This window comes from Plectropomus leopardus, chromosome 1, assembly GCF_008729295.1.
Source record: "Plectropomus leopardus isolate mb chromosome 1, YSFRI_Pleo_2.0, whole genome shotgun sequence".
In the NCBI taxonomy this organism is placed as follows: domain Eukaryota; kingdom Metazoa; phylum Chordata; class Actinopteri; order Perciformes; family Serranidae; genus Plectropomus; species Plectropomus leopardus.
Window position 1 is genome coordinate 21,312,839 of NC_056463.1, and position 27,064 is coordinate 21,339,902.

Genomic DNA, 27,064 nt, shown 5'->3' on the forward strand with positions numbered 1-27,064 from the left:
TTTTATCTGTCATTACTGGCTGATGAGGCTTTTGTCTTATGTGCACATTAAGCCCCTCTGGCGGCCCGACTCACACACACACACACTGTGACTGTCACTCGCAGCAGAGATGGGGGAGCTTAAGCAGTCCTGAGCTGGATGTCTCAGCAGGGCTTTTCACATATAAGAGAGGTCTCGTCTTCTGCTAATCCTAAGAGGGGATTTAAAGGTGGGCTGAAGGGGGAAGACATCCTTCTTGTTCGGACAAATCATGACATAACTCTGCTCCATTTGAGGAGAAAGCTGAGAGGACACAAAGTTTGACCGTTGCACCTCCTCTTATGTTAAACTCCATCAAATAAAGCTGTTGATTGTTTCTTTTCGATACACAGTGAGTATGAATAAAGTCCTGCTGGCTCTGGGGGGGAAGATGCTCTTTTTCACTTACTGGTGTTAATTTATACGCCCCTTTTAATGCTAATAAAGACAGCTGCAAAACTGACAATAGTCTTCCATACATAAAATAGGAGACTACATACACAGACATTTTACAGACCAATTTAACAACTTCATCAAATGAGTAAATCTGCCAAATTTGTACCCCATGTCTAATATAAGACTGACACCAGATCAGCAGCTAAGAGACGTCCTCCCCAGGCGTGCCCTGCAGGTTTAACTAAGACTGGAAACAAGAATGCAATGTACTATATGCAAATGTGCAACCATTTCTCTGCGACTCATTCTGCATTTCCAAAGACTTTCACCACTTTTCATTCTGCCTCATACAGAGAAAACAGGGAGGAAAACTTTGGCACGTTGTGCTAAAGATGTAAACATTTAATCATCCAATCAAAATGAGACGCTGGACAACTTAATTATTACAGTCATTTCCTCTGCGTATAACATAAAAATAATATAAAATAAAATAGCAATCTTTTTATTTTTACAAGAATAAGACTGGTTTAAAAAGAAAAGGCTTTAGAGGACAGATCTGAAGCGTTTGTAGCAGACAGCATTGCCGTGGTCACTCAGGTGTGTGCAGCACTGTGGGTCTGATGCCTCTGCACTTTGTACTGCCTGGACATCTCAGTCAGAAATTTAGAAACAACAGAAAGAACAAAAGACACAGAAAATGTCTGAAACTCTCTGCTGGTGCATTGTGCATCAGACATTTAGTCCACTGAGTCCCTTTTTCTTTCCTGTTTTGGTTCTGTACTCATTGCCCAAAAGAAGTGTGACAACAGAGGGCGCTATACACCACTACAACATCATGCTGTCCTTTCTGACAAGGACGAGGCCAGATGCTATTACGATGAAGACCTCCGAGTTTAAAGGCTCTCATCTAACAGTGAGCAACATGTATGCATCAAAATAAGATGACAAATGTTAATAATTGAGGACTGCCACAAAGTTTAACAACAAGAAGAAATTAGCAGGTGACATTTGGGTATCCATCCCATAACCAGATCAAGACCTGACACACTCTTATCACACACGAAGGAGATGTAAAGGAATAATTAAATAAATATGACAGTACCTGCACCCAAATTATCCAAAGAGATACCAAACTAGAGGCTTACACTATGAATTGTCATCAGGTTTTGACCCATCAGGCTCAAACAGCTGTTTGATCTGTCATGGTGTCACGTGATGTATCCCAACAAAACCTCTGATGCAACTGCAGATATAGTTTGGATCCACAATCAGGGAAATATTACAACTTCATTTCCAATCAGCTTTACAGTTTTACAATTACTGATTTGCAACATTCTAAAGAAATTAAGACATAGCTGTTTCATTTTCATTCTGCAGTTTACAAAGGAAATAGCAAAAAAAATAAAAACGTTTCCAGTATTTAACAGTAAATTCACCTCCTGCTTTACATGAAAGCTAACTGAACCCTTGAAGGAATACTTTACCAACAAAATGACAATTTTTTAAAAAATTAGTAAGTCATGCTGTGTCACCTTAAATTGGTAACCTTATCTCACATGACTCCTTGGAAAATGCAGGGGGGGAATATGCACATGTTCCAGATATTGAGGGTTATGTGTCCCCTGAGACCCCTCGAAATCTATACCTATGATTCATTGATTGATTGGGGCCACATTTTACAACAGCTAAACTATATTAAAACATCTATTGACAAACTTTTACACCACTTGCGCTGTATAATCCAGGTCTCATTTATCCAGACAAATGTTTAATACTTCCAAACACACGCATTTTTACACACAAAAAACCCTCAGTACTGCAGTCTGGCTTTGACAAGATCGCAGATTAAGTTTCAGTTCAGTTTTAAACAGTAACTTTTTAATGACAATGCAAGTTTTTGGGAAGTACTGAGCATATGACCGGATAAATGAGACTTTGATTTTACTGCATGAGGCTTGTTAGAGTTTGTAAACAGATGTTCTGATATAGTTTAGATGTTGTAAAATTTGGTCCCAGATAGAGCAATAAATCAGTATGTTTGCTGCCACCTGTGAAGGCATGCGAGAGAAACAAAATCTTTAAATTCAAGGTAACACGGCATGACTAACTGATATATAAATGGTGATTTTGTGGGTGGAGTATTTCTTTAAATCTGATCCAGGCCCTCGAGCCTGGTCACCATGGCAACAGAAAACGTTCTTCACATCTAAGCTCACCCTAGGGTCTTTCCACATTTCCGCCGGTCCTGTGTATCGCAGCAAAATGCAGCGACCTATCAAGTCAAAGGATAGGCTTTTCAAACAGCTGCAGTTTCAGCTGACCTTCTCAACTCCGCTCACAGTTGTGTGAATGCATAAGACAAGGCAAACATCAGGAACAAGGAGGAAAAATGGCAGAAAACAAAGCGATGGAACAGAGGATGGAAAATTATCAGACAACACAGCAAATATGAGCGGCTGTCTTTGTCGGATCCGGTAGCACAGTGAAACAAACAAACAAAAAAATCAACATTTACAAGTAATGAGAGAGAGGGAGAGAAATGTTGAGAAAACAGAGCGGAGATTTGACATTAAAGAACACTTGAGGCTGCAACATCTTTCTAAAATAAACCAGGAAACGGGACTTGATTTTTATAGGCCATTTCTGTTTTACAGTATATCTGTTCAAGGATGTTTAATGCGGTTGCCTTGAAGCTGCCAAGGGATGAGTCGCTCCAAATTTAATCAAAACCAATTTCCCCAAACTGTACCATCATTAGTCATCAGTGACTAATAGTACAGAAGATCAGAGCAGTGGAGATGAACCCACGCTGAAGCCCAGGAAAGACTCGTGCTGCAAAGATGCACAACAGGCATCAGGTAAATCCAACAGATATATGTACTGTGAGTGGCATCAGTAACACTACCAGGTAACAAAACAACTAAGTGGCACAATGCTGTTAGGTGACACTGAAATCTTGTTCCATAGAATAAAGTAGCTTGCCAAAATAAATAAAAAGTGTCCTCATTAGTACTTCGTATCAGCAAAAAAGGAGCGATCCTGCTTGTGCAATCAGAAAAATCTGCTCACCTCCAGCAGAAACAGAGTGAGGACAAACGGTAAAACCTTGTTTATTGCAAACTTCTGAACAGATGGCGCATCTAACAGGCACAATGAAGGGAAAAAAAAACATGATGATGGAAACCACTACTGACCGAATGTAACTGTGGGAGCTGGTTGGTGATACATGCAGCTGGGAGGTTTTCTGAACACATGTGCATGCACATTTTATACAGTTTGTCAGGATTTTTTTTTTTTTTTGGCGGCATGACATCTGTTGTCAGACTGGAATAAGCAAGGTTTCACTCTGTCAATCAAAACAGTGACCTCTCATGTCAAGCCTGAAATGTGGTGTTTCCTTCTACTGCTGTGCGAGAGCAGGGAGGTGTGTGTTAAAAGTACACAAACAAACATCTCAATCATGTTCAGTCGTCGAGGTGATGTCATAAATGTCACCGTTATCATTTTGCAACCTGTAATGTCTAGAGAAAAAGCTGCAACATTAAATCCAGTTTGGGTGTTATTATAAGACAGTTACCTTCCTACAATGGCAATATGACACAGGCAAAGAAAATTATCTGTGCACGATAAGAAGATGTATAAACTGAGCTGCTCCGCTGGGAGCAGTTAGAGAGCAGCAAGAGTATGTAAAGAAAAACTCTTCTAATCGCTCCTCTGGTATTCCTGAAACTCAAAAACATCCATTCGAAATTTGGTTCCTTTTCTCGACAAAAGTAAACAAAAAAACTGTTAAGAGATTTTTTTTTCTGTTTCTTTAGAGACATAACGGTGTAGAAGTGAAGATGCTGTGGCAGCCAGTGCTACGGCTTGACGACAAACAGTAAATCCTGAGGGGTGGCTTCAAGACACTTCCTGGTTTCAGGAACTGCACTTCTGGCCGAACCAAACTGGCATCAGACCCCATCCAAAGCAGAGAAGCTCTTCTCCTATCCAAACCCACTGCCCCAAGACAAAATTTGTAGGAAAAACGGTGTAGAAATCAAAGCTTAGCGTTCTTCTCTCCACTTCGCCTCTCTTTGCTCTGTTGATCCTGTGAACCAATGAGAGTAAATGAGGGGAAAAGCTCAAGGAATCGAGTCCATTTCCTCCCTTCACATCACTCTGCACCCAAACCACAACCTGACGCCTCCATCTGCTCTCACAGGCTCTAGCTCGGTGTGGTGAAACAAAGAGAAAGAGAGCACAGGAGAGGAGCACCACCGACGTCCCATTCTTTCTAGAACAAAAAAAGCTCCTGTGGAAAGCTCGGAAGAGAGTTAACAGCAAGAAATAAAAAATATTAATAAGAAAATAATATAATTACAAAGTAAAAAGAGTTCTACCTCACCAGCATTAAAGAAAGTAAAAGAACAAATTTTGCCTCAGGAACCATCAATGAAAAAACACTGAGGTATGTAGTTTGGATGGAAAGCCTCTTCATCGCTTTTCATGATCATCACTGTCACTTTCGTCCACCAAATACAGTCAGTTTCCTGTTTACTCCATCATGGTCTACAAGCCCCTCCCCCAGTGGGCGTGGCTCTTTGTTTTTTGGGAGGAGTGAGAGTGGGGGAGAGGTGTATAGACGTGACTGGCTGCACCTCTGAGGAGGAGGAGTGAGAGGGATCCATTTATCCATCAAGTTTGTCTTACTCCTTGAGTCTATTTCTGTCTCTTTGTCCGTGTCTCAGAGTCTGTTGGTGTCTCTATCCACGATCCAGCTCTTCCCGGGGTCTGTAGCGCCCCCTATGATTGTAAATTGAGGGTGAACTTCCACTGTTGGTTGAGGCTCGGGCTGCAGACCTCCACAGTGAGTCCGCCCATCCTGGCACTGCGGCTGTCCAGACAGAGGTTACTGCCCACGTGACGAAGCTTTGAGTTAGACTCAATCTGCTCCCATTTCTGGTGAGAGAGCAACGTCATCATAAAACATAATGAGCATAGAAATTCAGAACCTTTCTAAAAAAAATAAACTTGAACTTCAAATTTTTCAAAATAGTGACTTAGTGTCCCAAAATAATGAGAATATTTCTCAAAATAGTAACTTGGTGTCTCAAAATAAGTAAAAACTTTCTAAAAATAATTAGAAAAACTCTGAAAATAATGACTAACTTAGAAGGGGCTACTACTATTAAAACATTTCCAACTAAGTGCATCAAAAAGTATTGATTTAGTGTCTCAAAATAATGAGAAGCATTATCAACATTATGAGAAAGTTTCATAAATAATACTTTAAAGGCTAAAAATAAGGAAAAATTCTCAAAATAATGACTCAGTATCTCAAATCAAGAACATTTTTTCAAAAAATGAACTTACTAATATCAAAATAATACATTAGTATCTCAAATTATGAGAATCTTTCCTGAAATAATGAGTAACTTTCTGACTTGGTATCATTTCTCATCGTTTTGAGATACTGCGTCGTAGTTTCAAGGAAGCTTATTATTATTTTGAGTTTCTCATTATATACATACTAAGTCATTTCGAGAATATTTCTCACTATAACAATTTAGAAGATGTTGTTTTTCATCATATTGCCAGAAATGGGCTTCCACAGTTATTTGGTTTCATTTATAAGTGAGAGTACAGCTAAACAGTCCAACTGAGCATGTTTACCTGTCTGCTGTCATTCTCTCGACAGCCTTGTAGTTTGATGAGGGAACCGGCCGTTCTGTCCACCACAGTCAGACACAAGTCCATGTGTTTGACTGACTTATCCTTGGTCAGGGCCCACTCCTGAACAAGAATGGATTTAAGTCAAAACATCAGTATAACACATTTCTGCATGCCCACAAGTTCTTTTTTTTGAGAGCAGTATTGTCCAATATCATGTCCTAGCATTACACACAGTAAATGTAAAAGTACTGCACACAAGGGACATAAAATCATACTTAATAGCTGAATACTTTGCATCACAGCTTTTGTTTTATTTGTCATACTATGCCTGTGTTTTAAGTTTTTAAGTCTTACTTAAGACAATAAGACTGAGAATAACAGTGGCATTTATCAGGCTTAAAATACCAAATAGTAATTAAACAAAGGCTGTCTTCATCAGATTGGTTGATCCAGTATGTCTGAGATAAAATGTAAGACTAGTTTTTCCTTTTTTACATAAACACATAAAAAGGAACACTGTTGCTCTATTATAGTTTGCTCTGCGCTGATTAACAAACTGCAACCGATAACTGTGGTGTAGAGTGACCTCATTTCAGTATCTGTGTTGTATCAGACTTTACAGTATAACTGACACCCACAGGAAGAATTAATTATGTGCATCAAGACGTGTCTCCTCAAAGCGTGCTGCCTAAAGAGCCGTGATGTCATTAACATGTCTTATTAAATAAGAGTACAGTTAATTTCAAGCTCGATTTGAGAGCGTAAAATTTGGTTTAAAAATGAAAAAGAACAACTCATGCTGCAAGTTTTGCATTACAAAAATGATGGGGGTAACTTGTAAAGTCAATGGTTATTAACTCTATATGACACCAGTTTTCCCAGTAAAAACGCTACACCTGTCATTCTATTTCAGGAAGGAACTATTTGATAAACTGCAGACACAAACACACTGGTGCAAGGTTATACACATGCACAGGCACGCACATGTGCGCACACGCACGCACGCACGCACGCACACGCACACACACACACACACACACACAAACTGTACACTCTATTCAAATTGCTCCAATGCATTTGCAGTTAGCCCAACAACAATATGCAAATTCTTCAATTTACAGATATTCTGTATGAAAGTTGAGTATTACATATTACATTGCATAGACTATCTGCATTGACTATAAAGACATTAAAAGTAAATATTCACTTTTTGCTTATTGCAGGTTAGGATACTTGGCCTTAAGTCTCACCTGACCTTTGGTTGAAATCATGTTTTCTCCTTTTAGTAAATGCAGTGGTGCAAAAAAAAAAAATAATGTGTGCAACATCTGACCTTTAACAGTTGAATCCCGCCACATACCCCCTGTGCTCTCACCACCACTAGTGCCACCTCTTGCCACCATGGTGTCTTTATAGCAAAGGATTAGACAAGCTGACCTGTGTGTGTCGTCGTAGTAACGCTACCTGGTTTCCTCCGCCGTTGTGGCATTCATAGACGCTCACCACCCCGTCTACAAAATGGCCGAGGGTGTCCAGACAGTTTCCTCCCTGCTGCAGCGCTCCAAACGCTATGTCCTGGTGGTCTGGGACTCTGAACACAAACAAACAAACTTTTATTAAATCTTAATCATGTTTGTTAGAACCACTTTAAAGAGGAACTACACCCATTTTTTAAATACAAATATGTTATTCCTATGGTCTAAAATAATCCAGAAATATTAGTAATCATGAACAACTATCTACCAAATCCAAAAACTAGAGTGCTAAAACCCTAATTTGTGATGTCTTAAGGTATAAAGTCTGGAAGTTCTCCACAGAAAATGAATTGGGATATACTGTATGATAGATGAGACTGAGAGCATCCAGGTGAATGCTCTGAGTATACAGGGATAGTTGCTGTGTCAGAATCGAGAACACTACAATAATATAAAGCTCATTTTGGGTTAAAAAAAAAAAAGAAAGAAAACAAACACTATGTGGGTTCACACAATCAGGCTTTGACTAATTGTCTATGGAGCAGCTCCAGACCATACACTTTGAAATCACAAGATTTTATACCACTAACTGTAGAAAGATGATTAAGATGATTTAATTTGAAATGTTATGATTTACTCTTTTTTATTGCCATTTCTGTCGTAACATAATGTTACTATAAGCCTAAGGGCGCAATTATTATTTCATCATTATTTCATGCCCTTATTGGATTAACTTGCTGCCTACATGCATTCGTGTTGATGAAGACAAGTTATATTCATTAGAGAAAGTTGATTTAATAAAAAAGGATTCACTCTTTTAATCCGATGACTCACTATACTCATATTGAGGACTTTGACGATTCTTTATTTATTTAAGTGTGATTACATCACGTCATATGACGACTCAAACGGATTCAAAGCTTCCTTCAGAGACCTCAATTAAAGTTTTGAATGTTAAAAAAAAAAAAAGACATTCAGTGCAGTCCTACATTTATTCATTGTTAATCTCATTCATGTAAGTGACAAATTGCAAAGCTGCTGAAATTTAATAATGTGCCTGAGTCATAATTGCCAGTGCAGGTTAGTCATTAGTGTCACCGCAGTCATTTGGGAGTCTTATTAAGGAATAAAACATTAGATCTCTGCACAAAGAAGATCGCAGTCACACTAATATGAGCTGAGGTCTCTTACAAACCCAGTCCTCATAATACTGATGCTGCGTTTCAGGTGGGTTTCCTTAAATGTCATTTAACCTTTATGACATAATGTGTCATCCCATGTACCCTATCATATCACATGAAACACTTTAATTTTCCTACCGCAGTTCAGGGTAGACATTCTCCAGGTACCATTTGAACGGCTTACATCCTAATCTCTTCTTCATCTCCAAACGACTCTGGATGCTGAGACAGAGAGAAAGAATCAGTGAGGGAATTAGAGGGTGAGTCACTTGTGGTTCCTCAAATGTTTTCCCATGTGATTAAATTATAGCCCCTCTGTGAGGGCGGACAGTCGAGGCTCAGGGCACATCTAAGGCTGCATCCTCTGGGGAAAATAACTGCTCAGACAGCACTGCAGGGAGAAGCCATGAGGTTTTCCCACAAGGTCACATAATGAGCATTTTCATCTTTTTCCAGCTGCACTAAATGGATATGAGAGAACTTGTTGTCGTGGAGCCTTTTCTAAATTATTTGGAAGTGTACATCGGCATAAAGCAGCAGACTGCTAATATACACATGAAGTGAAATAAAGCAACAGAAAACACACACACAGAAAATACATGGATCCATGATTAGAATCTTTTTACATTTGTAAACAATGCTCATTATAATTTAATGATTATAATGATTATAATTTAATGATTATAATGATTATAATGTTATTATTATAATTAAATCTCTTTCAAAAACTCATTTGTTCTCTTTGGCGTTATCTGACCTTTCATGAGAGTTGACAGTTTTGTGATTTTATCTTGTGGTTTGAATGCCTTTTTGCAAAAAGTTTAGGATATTTATGCTATTTTTTAAAACTATTTATTGATGCAGAGCACTTTGGTCAACTCTGTTGGTTTTAAATGTGCTTTATATAGAAATTTAGATTGGATTGGATTATATGCGCACACAGGATGGCAACACAAGCGTGGCAGTGTGCAACTGCTTGTCAGGTTATGTAAGGACATTAACCCCCAAAGATTACAAATGCTGGCTAAACAAACTGACTGACAAATAGTAACAGACTTTCAGATCTAGTTTTAGTGGACAGATATATACACATGTTTTATGGAGAAACCCAGCATTAGCATTGTCAAGACGCTAAATGAAAGATACTCATCTTGCTTTGCTTGGGGGCCACTTTTGCAAAGTGACAGGAGAACAGGGGCCAGTCACAGCTGCCCCATGTATGTTTCCAGGACTTGACACGGACATTTCTACGATTTTAGGATGTTTCTAGTATTTTAGGACATTAGGGGCTTAGCTAGGATGTCTGTCAGGGGTGCAAGAGATCCTCCACTTGCACTTTTTTAGATAAACAAGCTCTATTTTTATGCTGTTTTATGCACTCTGGCACTTTATACTGTATATACTAAAAGAACATAAGCAATTCCCATTCCGAATCGATTTATTCGAATTAGAAAATGGTTGAGGGGCCAACCGGCACCCTATTGGGAGCCGGATATGGCCCGCGCACCATAAGTTGAGTAACGCTGCACTAGACACTTGTGACTATGTTATTTGTGGTCATGTACAGAATGTCAAATACCATGACAAACTCAAAGTTTAGTGTCTTGAAATCAAAGTCACCGTGTATGAGGCTTGGGCTATAATTTAGTAACGATAAAATGACATCCCAACAGAGGATTGTGTCTGCATTATTGGTTTGTGTGGTTGACTTGGAACCAGCTAGTTCAGAGCTCGATGCAAACATGAATTCTGCTTCTGTTTCACTGTAACACAAGAAATTTTGTGTTTTCAGTCCAGTGGTAGTCAACAAATTTCTAAGCTTGCAGCCATACACGCAGTGGGTGTTTCAGTTTAAAAGTGGCTGAGTTAAAAGGTGACTTTCAGCCGAATGCGTGCATGGCTGCTCAGTTGGGCATGTATTTAAAATGGATTAAACTAAAATAAAAGGCTTATACAAGGAGAACTACATGTTCTGTTAGTGTTTTCAACAGCTGCTTTCACTATGAGCAACCACTACACATTCGGCTGAGTCACCAGTTAACACAGTCGCTCATTAAACTGAAACACCTGTTGCTCTGAAACAGTTGTGATCCTGTTGGAATTCGGTAGAACTTGAGTCCGCTGTTAGAATACTGATTCTGATAACAACGAGACATTATGATGCTGGTAAAAAATTTCAATTCAGTGTTCAAAGCTTGCTCACTTGTCTGAGGCAAAACACCACTTTCGTTGCCAGGATGTATGCACATATTGTTAATGACATCAGCTGAAAAAAGGTCTATGCAGTTAGGTTTCTATATGGCATTGGTTAAAACCTCTATAACTAGTTTAATATCCATCCATCCCTCGCTCCTCTTTACCAATGTGTCTGTCATGGTCTTCTGCTTTGGCGTTAGCTGTCATAATCTAAAACTAATCCCTTCAGCATGTCAAATACCGCAACGGTCTTTTGACTTCTTGCCCTCTTTTAAGTCACATTAACTGCCTCAGTTCACTTCGATTAAAAGGGTAACTGACTCACAGCTGACATGCTGCTAATTGGCAATCCAATTAATATGCCTATTCACATGGCTGGCTTTGTAATTTTATGATCTAGCTACATTATGCTGTCCGACTCCTGCAGGGTTCATACTTCATGGTACTCACTTTCCGTAGGGCACGTTTCTAGCTGAGGGAACGGCAGCATAATAAAAGTTTTTGTATTCATCCATCCACACCTCGGCTGCTCTCCTTGTGTTCCTGAGAGAGGTGAGAGAAGGAAAGTGAAGCAGGGGTGACGAGCAGGGAGGAAATTGGGAGAGGTGCGACAGTAGAATGGATAAAGGAGACATGGAACCGGGAGCAGATGAGGAACATTAAGAAATGAGAAGGAAATGAAAACAGAGAGAGAGAAAGAAGAAGAAAGTGAGACAGATACCAGTCATCTCGAAACTGGACATGCTCGCTCTCTCTGTGTGTGTGTGTGTGTGTGTGTGTGTGTGTGTGTATGTGGTGACTGAGACACACATCACCAGATGGACAAAAACCATGCACACTTTCTCTCTTGCTCTTGTGTTCATACATCTCCACAGCCATAAGAGGGCAGAGTGCCACTGGTTACACAGAAACATGAATGATGTGGGTTTTTTTCTCAGTTACTGCATTTACTGGTCAACAGTGTGTGAACGTGTGTATTTACATGATGTCCAAAGACATTAAGTCAAATTTTCATTTTTTGACGCTGTATAACAGTACATGACCATGTCGCAGATGGAGTCAAAGTAAAACACAACCTGATCACATAAAACTTGATGAAATGTGATGATTCTCCCACAGATTCTTAAGTTATAAGGAGCAAATCATTTTCATTGATTCAGAATGGATGCAATGTATATAAAATGTGCGCATCATGTCTGACTGAGTTAAAAAGGTGTCAAAGTTTATATTAGCCTGACTGTTAAAATACACAGCAGTGAGGAATACAGGAATACACACACACATCAAGGTAAGTAAACACTTGTATGCAGACCACAGGGAACAAACCACACACATTTTTTTTTTGGTGTTGCATGAAAATGCAACCTTTCTAGCCTGGCATACTTTCTGTTCCATGTAAGATATTGGATTACGAAATCCCCCAGCTCTAGTTTTGTTTTAAACATGGTCACATAGAAAGGAAACGTGCATGAAGGACACCGATACTTGGTCAAGAAGTTACCCACTGCCGGAGAGAAAGCTTTCACCGGGACTTGGCTTAAGACTGATGCACCTGATTACAAAAAAATGGCTGACCATTATAGATGATCTCATAACATGGGGAATATTTCAATAAAAATGATGGATGATTATTTTTGCAAAAGGCTGGGGGAAACGGTTAATATGAACATTTTTTAAGAAGAATAAATGCTCGTTCTATCTGAATAGAATGTAGACTTGTTTCTCCCTTTAGTCTCTGTTAAGCCTTTATTGTATTGTTTTCTGTTCTCTTCTATACTCTCAATAAATACACTTTTAAAGAAAACAAAGATAAAGTTAAAAAACACAAAACAAAAAAACTGTGCGGCTGCCACTGTTTAACACCTGGGGTCTGTCTCATTGAGTAAACTCAATGAGTTAGCAAAACTGAGTTATAACGAGAGCAGCCCTTCAGTCCATTTTCCACATTCGGAGACAGGATATCCACTTATTGCAATCAATTGATTGACAGGAAAAGTTCATCAGCTACCATTTGAAGAACTGTTTTGGTTGGTTTGTTGTTGTTTTTCTTTTTCTTTTTTTTTAGCAAAAATACCAAATATTCCCTTGTTCCAGCTTCTTCTCTTTAATGACAGTAAACTGAACATCTTTGGGGTTTTGGACTATCAGTTATACAAAACAAGCAATTTGAAGATGTCGCCTTAGGCTTTATAGATTGTGATTGGCATTTTCTGACAGTTTTGACAATTTCATTTTTAGAGCAAACAATCTATCATGTAAGTAACCTCTAGATTAATCAATGAAGATAACTGTTTGTTACTTTAATAAGGATGCATCAAGAGACAATCGACTCAAAAAAACATCACGAGAAATTGTGACAGCAAAGACTGATACAAGGTCTTATGATTTGTCAAATACAGCCACGTTCTGTTCCCCACAGGTACAGAAGTTGTTCCTGTGAGTTTTCAAAGACAAGTGTAGAGATAGCTGCCTTCAATGCTTTTGTCTGGAAAACTGGACAAATTACTGACTACAGTGTTTTCTATAGCAAATATTAATTCTTAGGAACAAGCAAGATAGGGAACAGTGTGTTGCTGCTCAGACAGGGTGGAATGAAACATCAACTCAGTAAAACTTATGGTACCATGAATGCCTCTGTTTCAAACACTGAGGAGACGTTTTGCCTAAATGAGGCTTCTCCTTCCTCCAGACATTATTTTCTACATGGAACTATCTTTTCTTTCTGCAAAAAACTTTGTATTTCATCTCAATCCACCTGCACCTGAGCAATATACTGCAGAATGTGGTGAACTTCATATGTGGTCTTTTCTTCACATTAACTAAAGGTTGGAACTGTCTCCACTTGTCCAATATACCCAACTTGAACCCTGTACACATTTGGTTTTAAAATGCGTCTTGGATCGGATCACACATGGACAGCACTAAATGCCTCCACCAGGATGCAGTTTGATCCGACCACTCAAGCTACTTTCTGAGGTGGACTGAGACCTCTTTGGCCACCCATCTTTTCTAGTACAAACACTGACGCATCCTCCTGGATAAGGACGTAGCACAAAAATGTCTTCAGTGCAGGACATGGTGGCTGTTTTGCTGACAGTGCCCCGATACATTAAGTCACTGCAAGTTGCAAATGACTTTGTCCTTGTACAGCTTGTACATTTATAATACTTCTTAAACTTTATTTCATTTTGTTTTCTTAGTTAGGTTGTGTGAAACAGATCTGGCAGTTGTCTGGCAACAGACTGATGTAATAACTGTGCACGTGGCCCTTTGACCTTCTAGCTGGAGTTATGTAAGCAGTAATGAAATCTGAACACAGCTGGACACCTTGGAGACACCTGACAGACACTGGTGTGTATGGCGATGTCTTTTGGCTGTAGGGCTGCCCCCTGAGAGTCGGTGATTCAGATCATCGGTCAGAGACCCTCAGTCGACAGATTGCTTCAAGTCAAGCAGGCATTTTTGGGGTTTTTTTATTGCTAGTCTGTGTACTGTGCAGTGTACCGCTGGGGACGTTTTGGTTGCCAGACTTTGCTGCGGAGCCAGTGCTCTTGACTGTCACGCTACTCTTTGGTACAGGCTGCAGCAGCACAGAGGAGGAAGAGATTCTACACTGTAATGCTCTGATATAACATTATCTTCTCTATTCTGCTAATAAGTGGTGAATTCACAGCTAACAGCAATGTCATATGACACAGTCTCTGTTTTTTATTTGATATCTACTGCTGGCAAAAAATGCTGTTGCACATTGCCGGTCTGCAGTCAAAGCTGTCAGCTTGTTTACTATATCACATTAATGCCGACATCATGTCCTGCTAAACCCTGTTCAAACTTTAAAACTTTACATATTAAAATAATAAATGAATAAAACGGAACGGTCGAAGATTGTTATTGAACAACCCATTTTAAAGATTATTTTTATTTTATATTATTTTATTTATTTATTTTTTTGTTTGTTTTTCCCTGAAGCAGACAGTATAGCTTTTAGATTGAAACAGGGGAGAGAGAGGGGATGACATGCAACAAGGACACCTTTGTATATGAGGCGCCCACTCTACCAGGTGAGCTACTGGGCGCCCCACCACAACCCATTTTAAAACCCAGTGTATACAGGGTCTTGGATATTTGGGAAATGCTGCTCCCAGAACAATTATAAAGCCATCCAGGCAGACAAAACAGGTGCTGGCTCGGAGCTCCCCGGGGTCGTTGCCAGCAGACACAGGGAGGCTGTCTGGGGCTTTATTCAGGACTGAAGGGCAGCACGATGAACTGAAGCAGCCTCAAAGAACAGATGAAGCTGTTCCGCATGATGTGTCTGCATTGTAGAGGCTGATTCACATGAACATTGCCACATCCATCAATTAATGAATTATATTTTCAAATGTCGCAGAGGGTTATGAAACTTCTTTCGGCACTGCGGAAGTGTGGTTGTCATGAAGCCTACTTTCTCCATTACCAATGTGTAATTTCCTTGAGCCAGTATGTGGTTTGTCTGTTCTGGGCTACTGTTGAAACATGGCACATCAACATGGCAATCTCTGTAGACGAAGATCCACTCGTTATGTAGATATAAACGGCTCATTCTAAGGTAACGAAAATACAACAGCTCTTATTTTTCGGGTGAGTATACACTAAAGAAAACATACTGGTAATATTAGATTTTATTTTTGCCATTAAATCTTATACGCTGGACCTTTAAGATCAGGATGAGTTAATTCCAAAGATACTTCACATTCTTGGTCTATTACGCCCTTCACGTTTTTGTTTTTTTTCCCCACACAGGGCTGTACATCACTGGGAGGACCAGAGAAACCACAGCCACATTAAATTCCTTGTTATCTGTTTGTTGCAGTTCTTAATCAGAACCATGAGGGTTTGTCGGGCTCGTTTCCAAGAGTTGTTACTTGTGGTTGGAGACAGTTTCAAAGCAGAGATCATATCTTTCCATGTTTCGTATTTCTGATCTTTGCTGATTATGTAGTCACATTTATCTAAAGAGAAGCACATGCAAAAACAGATCTTCTATATTTAAGAACATTCTTTCTATATCCGAAGCCAATTTTCCCTGTGATTACTATTTTATTGTTTTTTAATTGATGCCGCTTGCTTTTAATTATCCCACATGGGTTTAAATCTAAAAGCTGTGGTTAAACTAAATAATGCATGCCCCAGTGTTTAAAACAGCACTTGATAAAAGAGGCAAGGGCATAGAAATAAGGCCTGTGCAAAGAGAAGTCTGAAGAGTGCTGTATGTGTGGAAAGTAGTCAACCCAATTTAAAAAAGTAATACTAAAGACAATCATGCTTACGATATATCCCAAATAATGAATACTTTTTGGTATAGATGCCATGAGGAGTAATTGCAAAATTATGGCATACCTGAAATGTTGAGAAAGGGTTGTTGTTGCTGTTCTGGATCTTGTTTCGTCATATCACATGATTTTCCTCAGCAGATGAACTTTGCGTACTAAGAATGTTAAATTATTTACTTGAAAGGAATAGATTGATATTTTGGAAAAAATCTCGTAATTGCTTTGATGTGGACAGAAGGAGCTGAGGGATCGAACCACAAACCCTATGATTGTCGTCTACTAATGCATCTTTAGGTTTGATCATGACTTTAAGTCTATGTCCACTCAAAAATGCGTTTTTTTTCTTGCGTTTATCTAACCTGGCCGAGACTGAACTGACAGGTGTTTGTGCAAAGTTTGTCCCTGGAGAGGTCTTTTCACATTCCGTTATTGAAGGGGGTGATGTCTGTGCACTCCCCAAAAATTTGATGTTCACAATCACCCGAGGCAAGCAAGATTAGCTACGTCTCTAATATGAAAGCCAATCACTATCTAATACGGGAACTACATATCAATGGAGGAACCGAATTCAACACAACACCTGCAAATAAACCAGGAGCCTTTAGCACAGAGCGCACTTTTCGCTTCAGAGAGCATTAGCGTAATGAAAAAATTTCACAACAAACATGGCAGAGTGTACAGTTTTTCTGAAGTTTCCTTCAACTATCTACCAAAACCCCATCACAGCAGGTATTATTGTGTGTTTCACAACCACTTACACTGCCGCTGCCAGTTAACTTAGAAGCTAACCAACAACATTAACAAATAAAAGCTGCGTAATACTCTCTGCTACATTTGCAAGTTGCCAATGTTGGTGCACAACAGACTCCTCATCTGAGTCTGACTGAGTTTCAAACATGTATGAATCTCTCCAATGTTTCCTCTGACGCTAACGCGAGCCGTCTCCATCCACACTGCTCAAACCCATGCAGCATCGGTGAGCGTGGCGGAGGCCAGATCCAGTGTTTCTCAATTACGGAGAATGAGTAGATCTGCCTCCAGCCTCTTTTCAGAGATTTCTTAAACTATTATGTGGGGAAGTGGAAAACACATGTTAAAAACAAAATATTAGAATTTTTAATAAGCATTTAAAACATGTCTGGAGGGGGACTTCTTTTTTTTTTTTTAATTTTATCTAATTTGTTTGTTTGCTGATAGGGAAAATACAATATAATTCCACCAAAATTATCCACTGCGACGTATCACAGTATTTATAGCTACTGCTAATTTCCAACACCTCTGTTGAAGGGCCTTTAAAATAACAAATATAAACCATGATCACAGACAACAAGGTAAAAGTATGTTGAACCACATTTTGTTGACCTTATAGACACAGCAGTGCAACTAGCAGGCATTTTTGCATACACACACACACACACACACACACACACACACACACACACACACAAACACACACACAAACACACACACAGACAGACACAGACACAGACACAGACACCATGCATACATTTATGTATATGTTCATATACACTGCATACACATACATACATAACTAGCCACTAATATGGCTCATTACAGGGAAGCACAAGATATCCAGTATTAACATCATGTGTGAAATGGCAAATGTTGTTCTTCAGTAAATGAAAAATGGGTTCCCACACATATTTATGGACAATTTTTAAAACTTTTCCATGACTTTTCAAGGATCCATAATGATAAAAAAAACATTCTTGCCCCACTTGCGCTGAATATTTCAAACTTATCAGATTCCCACTCTGTTCAAACACAATTTCATTTAGCTGGCACATGTGAAGGGAGAGGCAGGAGGCGACGCTAAGACAAAGAAACGTATGTCATGGTTCACAAAACGCAAAAAGAGCTGCATTAGTTCAAAAGTTACAGAAAATAAATTCGCCTCTATGTTACATAATGTGGAAGCTTATCCACGCAAGACTACTGTACCAATTTCATTATACACAACAAAATTCCATGACTTTTCCAAAACTTTTAATGATTTTTACTAATTGCATGAATTTTCCAGGCTTGGGAAATAAGATCAGGAACTTTAATGACTTCTCAAGGTTTTCATGACTGTGGGAACCTTGTGTGGTGCGTGGAGCCTGGCTGGTTAATGAGAGTTTAAGTGTTCAACGTCCTTGCCGTATGTGTGTGTGTGTGTTACCTTGCAAACACTGTCCCGCTGCCCCCAGGGAAAGTGTATGGATGTTGCTTTCTGAAGACGTGGCCGACTCTGCTACAGGGGATGATCTCCAGACTACCATCACACTGCCACACTCGAAATGAGATCTCTGAAACACACACACACACACACACACACACACACAGAGGTCACATTTGTTCCAACAAACAATTTCCATGAAAATACCACAGCTGATTACTGTAAGCACTATGTATGAAGTGTGGTATCATTAACTCAGGATGTCTGCACCTCATTAATGTTTTCAGTGCATTGATGTCATGTTGTCATGTTCCCTCACTAACATTGTCTATATTTGAATAAGTGTTGTCTAAACGAGCACAGAAGTAAATCAGCGTCTGAATTGTCAATCCAGCTCTGAATCACTGTGGCGTCTCGAGATAACGTGAATCATTGTGTTTATTCCCCACGATTTCCCAACTGAATTCAGACAAAAGCAACAGGGAGACATTGCTGTTATTATGTCATTGTGCTGTTTGCAAATGATCTCTATTGTGTGCACTACAGTTATTTTCACTCACTACCGACTGTAATCATTATCACATTAACACTGTAATTTTCGAAGATTAACTCGAGTCTCGGAGATTCTTCTTCCCGGATATGACCACCAAATTACTGCAGGATTTTCTGCTCCTCATCATGATCCTGGCACAGAAACTCGAGATGAGCTCATGAGTTGATCACAGCGTGAGAATCATCGCCGGTGCTACTTTCACATCTCAAGAGATTTTATCAGTGAGCAGAAGTCTATTGTTTTTCACGATAAAAACATTTATGTACAGAAATAACAAATAACAAGCCTGTTTGAGACTTAAATGAATAGTTTGGCACTCATTTGCTTTCTTGTTGAGAGTTAGATGAGAGAATGGATATCACCAATCACTGTTTGTTAAATAAGAAGCTACAGCCAGCAATTAATTATCTCAACTTAGCATAAAGACCAAGTCCAAAGGTGAAATAGTCTACCTGCCAACCTCCACTGGAGAGAAAGATCAGAACATAAGCCCCATAAAACCACAAATTGTTATTTCTACATTTTAGTTTTTGTTCAGATTAAACACGAGACGTAACATGTTAACATGTGAGCTCTATCCCGACCTCACACCAAACAACCTTTTAACTGATTTCACTGGTGAAGAGAGATTCCCAGTGCCTGAATAAAATGACATTTTACCTCAGCTGATGCTCACTTCTGTGATCTCCATCTTTTGGTGTAAGAAAGAGTGGATTATGAGACAATTTGTCCCTGAGCACAGATATGCAAAGGACCCCATCACCTCTCCTACACAGAAGCAGGACACACAGACTTTGTGGTGGTTTTGAGTCTCTTTGGTCATCTCAATTCTCTTCCTGGTCCCTACGTGTTAATTTGACATTTCACATTTTGCAAGTAAAGGTCAGGGGACCCCCTGACACTTTGGGCCCCTGGGCCTGTGCCCAGTAAGCCCGTTCAGTAATCCATTCATGGGTTTAAGGTGGTCATAAAACTCATATTATAACATTTTTAGTCTTAGCAAAACAAGAAGACAGTGAACAAGGAGGGGACTCGAGGAAGACGCAAGATCATGAAAAAGTCTCGGTTCTCTTGGACTCTAGAAAAGGAGGAGAAACTGTGGAGTTGTAGATTGAACACAAGTCTATGTTTAATTTGGTTTGTATCTGATCCACCAACCAGCACTTAGTTTGGTGAGAAATCTTATTTTTTTAGCAGTTCATTTATTTTCCCACTAAAATAGTACAGCTAAATAATGATCTAAACTTTATTATAAAAAACCTAGTTTATTTTTATGGATTAAACTGATGCCAAATTGACAAGAATAATGTCACTGTACGATACCTTTAGTCTAGTTATTCGAGAGTTATGTGTTTTTGCAGACACAGGAATTGTTAATATCTCTTAGGACTTAAAGGGAGTTTGGTGTAATGTTTTCCATCAGGAGCAGGATGGGAAATATTTAGTTTTATTCGTGCAAATAGTGACCCAGCAAGATCCACAGGCTTCATAAAGTGTGTGACTGAACACTCACATTGTCTTTAGATGTGAGAGGATGCCAGACTTTTGTCTTCTAACGGTATTACGGTGTATAGATTGAATTAGAGGTGCTGGTAAGCAGATTTTATTACCGTTGGACAAAGAAATGCTATCTGCTTCCCCCCGTTTCCAGTCTTTGTGCTTAACCAACAGCTTAATATTAGCGTACAGACACCTCTGGTATCAATCCTCTCATCTGACTCTCACAAAAAACCTAATAGCTGCAATTCCCAAAATGTCAAACTATTTCTTTAATACCGCCGGCAAAACCCCTGACATGTCTGTCACCTCGAGAGACTGGTAGTTGGAGAATGAGACAGTCTGGGAGCAACACATTACAGCAGTGGAGTGTACTGATGGTAAATGTTGACAGTTTATTTTCTCTACCCGGCACTTTACTTTCCACTATTAATCACACTCTCCTATTTGTTTTCTTGTTTCTTTCACTCACCTAGATTTTGTTATTCCTCTGACATCCAATTACTGTGTCGTACTTTCATCTCCTAACCGCCATCATCTGTCTACCGTGATTCTACTGACTCCGTGCTCCACTGTGACTCCTCCGAATTAGCATTTGCACTTTTTAGCAGCACTCACCGAGATTTTCTCCTCCCCATACATCCATCATCATGTCATACTTCCCCAGCAGCTCAAAGTACTCCTTGTCCATGACAAATAAACCTCCTGCTATCATCGGAGTCCTGCAGGAGCAGAGAGAGGGAGGGCGGGTGGATGGAGCGAAGAAAAGAGCGAGATTAGCAGTAGGTGGAAACAGGCAAATAAAAGTCAGTTAGTCACGTATGATGACTTGAGTAGATGCGTGAGCGTGTCTGTCTTACTTTATGGGGGCTATGGGGTTGCCTTGTCTGGCTCGTCTCTGATCCAGAGTCATGTAGTCCCATTTAAACACCAAATTCCAATCGAAACCTACCAACACACACACACACACACACACACACACACACACACACACACACACACACACACACACACACACACACACACACACACACACACACACACGAAAGGACAATGCCAGTATGACCATTAGCTGGGATTAAGTAGCAGTCTGGTTATATAATTGGATTTGGCAGGTTCACATCAGTTGACTGGATACATCTGCAGCTGCCTGATTTCACATGTCTGTCTGTGTTCATGTGTCAGCACAGAGAGAAAAAAACCCTAAACCTGAACATTTGCATAGTTGTGTTTAAATTTTAAACCATATACTAATACTGGAATGCACAAGACAAACTGTAATAGTCACATCATCAGTATGAATGTGCCACACAGTCAAAATCCAGGAGTAATCAAAGACCACGTATTGGGCAATGGCTTAAGGAAATGTGTAAATTTGGAAAAATGTTCATAAACATTCAAAGAATCTGGGGCCCATTTATAAATTATTTTTCAGACTAGTGTCAAACATATTGATGTATTGATAAATAATAACTCTGAACTGGTTTCAATAAACTTTTTCCATATTATCAATACTCTAGTACCAGTCTGCTGTTCTCTGCTGATAACTGAGAAAAGAAAAGTTTTCCTAGTCATCTTATAGCTTCTTTATATTTATCTTTTATTGAAAAAATTGAATATCATGTCCTCTGTATTTTACCCTTCATCAGAATTGTTTTGGATATCGATGTTGTTCAAGGTTTTGTGGTGAAGTTAGATATTCCAGTATCGTGACATCACTATTAGGTAGGATTAAGGATTTATCTTGTATGTTGGACACGTCTAAGTAAGGATAATTAAAGCATCTGTAACAGAGGTCCTCTAAGCCACTATTGTAAATAAAAAGTATTGAATTGAATTTTTTTTTACTGTTGTCATTATTATTATTATTTCACCATTTATGTAGTGGGTGTTAATTTAGTTTATTCATTCGTAATCATTTTAATATTGTTTGTTCGTTAGTATTCATGTTTCTATGTAAATTATGAATATATTCATATTTCATTGGAAACAGCTTATAGAGATCATGGTTCCAGTGATCATATGGATCAAATTTCCCCAATTCCACTTACATGCAATACTTTATTTTCTTAGTGCTCATTTAACTTGGCGATTCTGTACTTTTGCAGTTTGAGAATCACAGTTTCCTATTTAGATAATTCACTTATAGTAATCAAGTAGTCTGCTGGATATTTTATATATAGACAATATACTAAAAACAAACAAAAATACTCAAATTTTCTATGTATATATTTTTAACTTTTTACCTCCTTTCAGATCGGCCGAGGCTCCCACATACTGGAAGTTGTCCATGTTGATCACATCAATGATGGGAGAAACTACTCTGGTCTTGTCCTGAGAAGGAAGGACGAGACAAAATTCTGCATTATAACTTCTTTGACTTTGGACAAACTCTTCATGGGACTAACAGGAAATGTGGCACATTAATAAATATGCACCAAGTCGAACATGTTTTGTTGAACTTTAGAGGAGAAATAAATATTCCACTCAACACTAACGATTAGTTTAGGGTCTGTATCTAGTTTGTCACTGTGTTTATGAAGCAGAACTGAGAGTAAAGCAGCTCTGTCTCTTCACACTAAATCACTCCCACAGAGCCACATCATACAGCGGTTTAGAGAAAGGGGTAGCTCAAGTGGCCAGAACAACAACAACAGAAACAAGCCTCCAGGTACTGACGGAGTTTATTTATTTTGGGTTGAAACCTTTTGATATGACACATGTGGTTTCACCCACACAGACTGTATTTTTCCCTTTTTGTGTTTTGTATCGAGTGATTCATTATTTAAAAGTGCAACTAAAACAAAGAAAAGCAAAGTCAATTACTCTGACAGCAAAATGTTTTAGATTTGGCTCGAGGCGTTTATTAACTAGGGAATGACAAAACACCGAGTAGGGAGGATCAAACGCAGAATCAGACTATTTTCAGTCACATCAGATAAATATTTAAAAAACAAGCTCCATTTTACACACAGTGTCCCATTTCTGAGATTTCATTTAATCAAGAAGCTCCCTCTTAAGCCAGTACTAAGAGACTTCACTTTAAATATCAACACACTGTAAATCTGTAATGGAGTTTATTCTGTTTAAGGATTTTCCTCTTACAGCTCGAGGTGGTTAGAAAAGAAGGAAACACAAACCTCTGGGAGGTCCTACTTTTTAAATCGAATAAAACTAATGGAAAACTGCATCTCTATACATCAGCTCTGACACTGGAAATAAAATCTGACTGTTACTGTCCCAAAAGATAAATCACACAGCTACCGGTGAGAGAGATCACACTCAGAGCTCCGTCTTACTTTTCAATGTCTTTCCATAAATAAAGTTCAACACCATATTACAGCAAGTTCTGATCTACTGAATCACAGACTCATATACTCTCTGACTTGAAGGTCTAATTTTAATTTTATTAGAAGAAAGACATTTCTAACTATGGACGATCATAAAAAAGGGCATTTTTGGAGCTGTGACATTGTGCTTTTCTACTACGAGAGTCCAAATGTTCATGTGTTATTGAAGTCATGCTAACATGAATGTTAACAAGACACTGACGGACGGTGCAGCAGGGAGGGAAAATACTCTTTCCCCTGTAAATATTTATAGCACAATCATCAGAACAACGCAGGAATGCGTCCTACAACGTGGAAATGAGATAACATTTCAGCACTCCTGGTTCCCTCATCTCAAAGCCAATGGGTTTTTGCTTAGAAGCCTGAAATAAGATCTGTGGTTAACACAAGATTAAGAGACTTTCCCGTTTTGTTCTGCGACATAAGACATGTCCAAGGTTTCTCACATATTCATTTATTTGTGGCAGGCTGCCACATTTGCCAGCACAAATAGATTTTCTGGAGCTATTGAAATGTGTATTACATACCATGTGGTTCTTTATTCATTGCACCACTCTCTGTGGTTCATTTACTGTCTCACATAAACTTTCTACTTCTGGTGACTGCATTAACACTTCAAAAATCATAAAAGTGGTGTTCATTTGTGAAGATTATCTTTTTGATATACTTTTGTCATGGGTCTTAAATGCTGCAATAAACCAAAAACCAATGAAAAAAAACCCACTGAAGCAACTACGACCACTGTAATACAGAACAAACACTGAGATAAACTCTTCAAGAACCTTCGACCCTGAAACCTTTTCATTTTATGGTCGGATTGTTTTTGTCTTTCTTTTTGCATGATGTCACATCCATTCAAAGCCCTGTTACTAAAAAACTATGGAGTTTGCAAACCCTGCTGATGCAAACCAAAAAATATAATTGTAATTAATGCAGTTCATTTACAGTGACACCATGGACACAATTTTAAACTTTTCCATGACCCATTATACCTATTATAAGAAGGACCCACTATCAAGTTTGGAAAAGCATATGCTTCACTGTGTCTGCGGCACCTGCTGGTCCAGTTATGTTACTTTTATGCTGCCACACTCTGTCACATATACACATATCTGTCTTGGAGGGGAAGGCTTGGCCAGTGTAAGTCATGGAAAATGAGAAGCGTGTGAGTTTCTATTGGTATCAAGAAGCAAATAATGTATTTGAGTTAATTTGCCTTACTTGACATTGCACGTCCTTCCATGAGGCTATTGTGCATTGCAATGTCGATGATGAAATTATATTTCAAGCTGCCAGTTCAAGAGCTATGTTACGCCAACAGCTACCTCAAAGAAAATAAATTTGCTGTTATGTTACACTACTTGGAAGGTTATCCCCCAAAGATTACTGTAATAATTGCAAACAAATTTCCATGACTTTTCCAAAACTTTAAATGATTGTTACTAATTCCACGACCTTTCCAGGACTGAAAGATGATATTGTGAAATGTGTGTGAGTGTGTGAGTGTGTTTGGACTTTCTCTTTGAGCGTTATCAATCTTGAAGTGCCTCTCTTAACATCACAACACAAAAATGTCTATCATGCTTTGACTGTTTTTCTGGTTGGACTTATTGAGCTTTTACTCTCTTTTTATGAAAAAGTACGTAACTGATGTATAAAGTCGTGTCCACGTGTGTGTGCGTGTGTGTTTGTTTGTGTGTTTGTGTGTGTGTGTGTGTGTGTGTGTGTGTGTGTGTGTGTGTGTGTGTGTGTGTGTGTGTGTACCTCAGCCACTCTCTCCAGTAGAGGCTCTAGCCAGTGATCGTTACATTCACAGTGAGAGTCCAAGAAGGTAAGGACGGGTGCCGTGGCGGCATCTGCACCACGAACCCTCGAACGCATCAGTCCTGAGGAAAACAACAGTTACAAAAAACACACATTTAGAAAGATTTCAGCCCCAAATATTTAAAATGGAGTGAATAACTATTCGAATTATATAAAACTTCTTTTTGTCTTTTGTGTACCTTCTCTGCGGTCATTTCTCAACACACGCACTTTTTCAATTTTCCCCAGTAGCGCTCCGTCCTCCGCTGAAACACACACAAAGCATGTACTTACACAATGATCTTACTTGGTGTGTTTGTTTGTACAATTTGTTTGTGTGCATTAACTCACGGTTATCACTGTAGTCGTCAACCAGGATGATCTCTTTGACCAAGTGAGGAGGACTTTTCTTCAGGACACTAAACAGAAAAAGAGTGAATTTATAGCAAAATAAAATGTATTATAAAGGCCTAAAAAAAATCCAAATAGAAAAGATTTTTTTAAGTGGAGAGCACACACCATTCACCTACCTGACCACAGTGCGGAGCAGAGCAGAGCGAGCTTCATTGTGGAAGGTGATGACAACGCTGGATGCTGGCAGCTCTGACTTCCATTGTTTATGTCTGCAACTACACACGCACAAGAAACCATCAAGATATGAGCAATAAAACACATAAAAAAACACAAAAGTATAAATGTCTACATGTGCACAGACAAATGCAGACATGCACAAACACTCCTACGCACAAACGCGCACAGCTGGATGTGTGAGCAAAGCTGCGAGCTGCAACTGCTCCCTGAACACATTCTGGATACATGAACAATAAATAGGATTTAGTACACACTGAGGTGCACACGCACACACACACGCACACACACACTGTGAGTAATGCTCTGCTGAAGCTTGGATTGACAGTGGGTCTTGCGGACCGCAGGGCAAAAATCCCCTGAGACCTTGTACATGAGTGTGTGTGTCCAACAGAGACAAATCCTGCCTCGACTTAAAAGTGGAAACATGGGTGATAGTACGCTCCATGAGTGAAGGAGCCAAGGGGAGGATGAAGAAATCCTGCTGTAATACCCAGAACACGCTATATATACATCACATGAACAGATGTGTGCGTGTGTGTGTGTGTGTGTGTGTGTGTGTGTGTGTGTGTGTGTTTTCAGAAATTAACTTTCACCTATAAATTAAAAGACTGACAGAGAGGTCTGGTTTAGTGGCATAAATACATACCAGGTGTACAAAATGCACTCTTTAAAGGGACAGTTCACCTGAAAATCAAAAGTACATATTTTTCCTCTTCCCTGCAGTGCTATTTATCAGTCTAGATTGTTCCGGTGCGAGTTGCTGAGTGTTGGAGATATCATCTGTAGAAATGTCTTTCTTCTCTCCAAGACAATGGAACTATATGGCACTTAGCTTGTGATGCTTAAAGCACCAAAAAA

At 39.1% G+C, this 27,064-nt stretch overlaps 1 protein-coding gene across 1 annotated transcript in view; it reads right to left on the minus strand.

Annotated features, from left to right (window-relative positions):
• Window positions 1–786: 786 nt before the first annotated feature.
• galnt2 (UDP-N-acetyl-alpha-D-galactosamine:polypeptide N-acetylgalactosaminyltransferase 2) overlaps window positions 787–27,064 on the minus strand; it is a 74,144-nt gene continuing 47,866 nt past the window's right edge. The window contains exons 4-16 of the mRNA XM_042497372.1: window positions 26,146–26,244; window positions 25,967–26,034; window positions 25,816–25,881; window positions 25,577–25,698; window positions 22,709–22,796; window positions 21,323–21,410; window positions 21,081–21,184; window positions 18,416–18,542; window positions 11,372–11,464; window positions 8,864–8,947; window positions 7,534–7,660; window positions 6,070–6,189; window positions 787–5,355 (exon numbers count right to left, since the gene is read on the minus strand). Of these exons, the coding sequence (XP_042353306.1) occupies window positions 5,200–5,355; window positions 6,070–6,189; window positions 7,534–7,660; window positions 8,864–8,947; window positions 11,372–11,464; window positions 18,416–18,542; window positions 21,081–21,184; window positions 21,323–21,410; window positions 22,709–22,796; window positions 25,577–25,698; window positions 25,816–25,881; window positions 25,967–26,034; window positions 26,146–26,244 (1,342 nt within the window). The 3' untranslated portion in view covers window positions 787–5,199. The remainder of the gene's footprint in view (window positions 5,356–6,069; window positions 6,190–7,533; window positions 7,661–8,863; window positions 8,948–11,371; window positions 11,465–18,415; window positions 18,543–21,080; window positions 21,185–21,322; window positions 21,411–22,708; window positions 22,797–25,576; window positions 25,699–25,815; window positions 25,882–25,966; window positions 26,035–26,145; window positions 26,245–27,064) is intronic.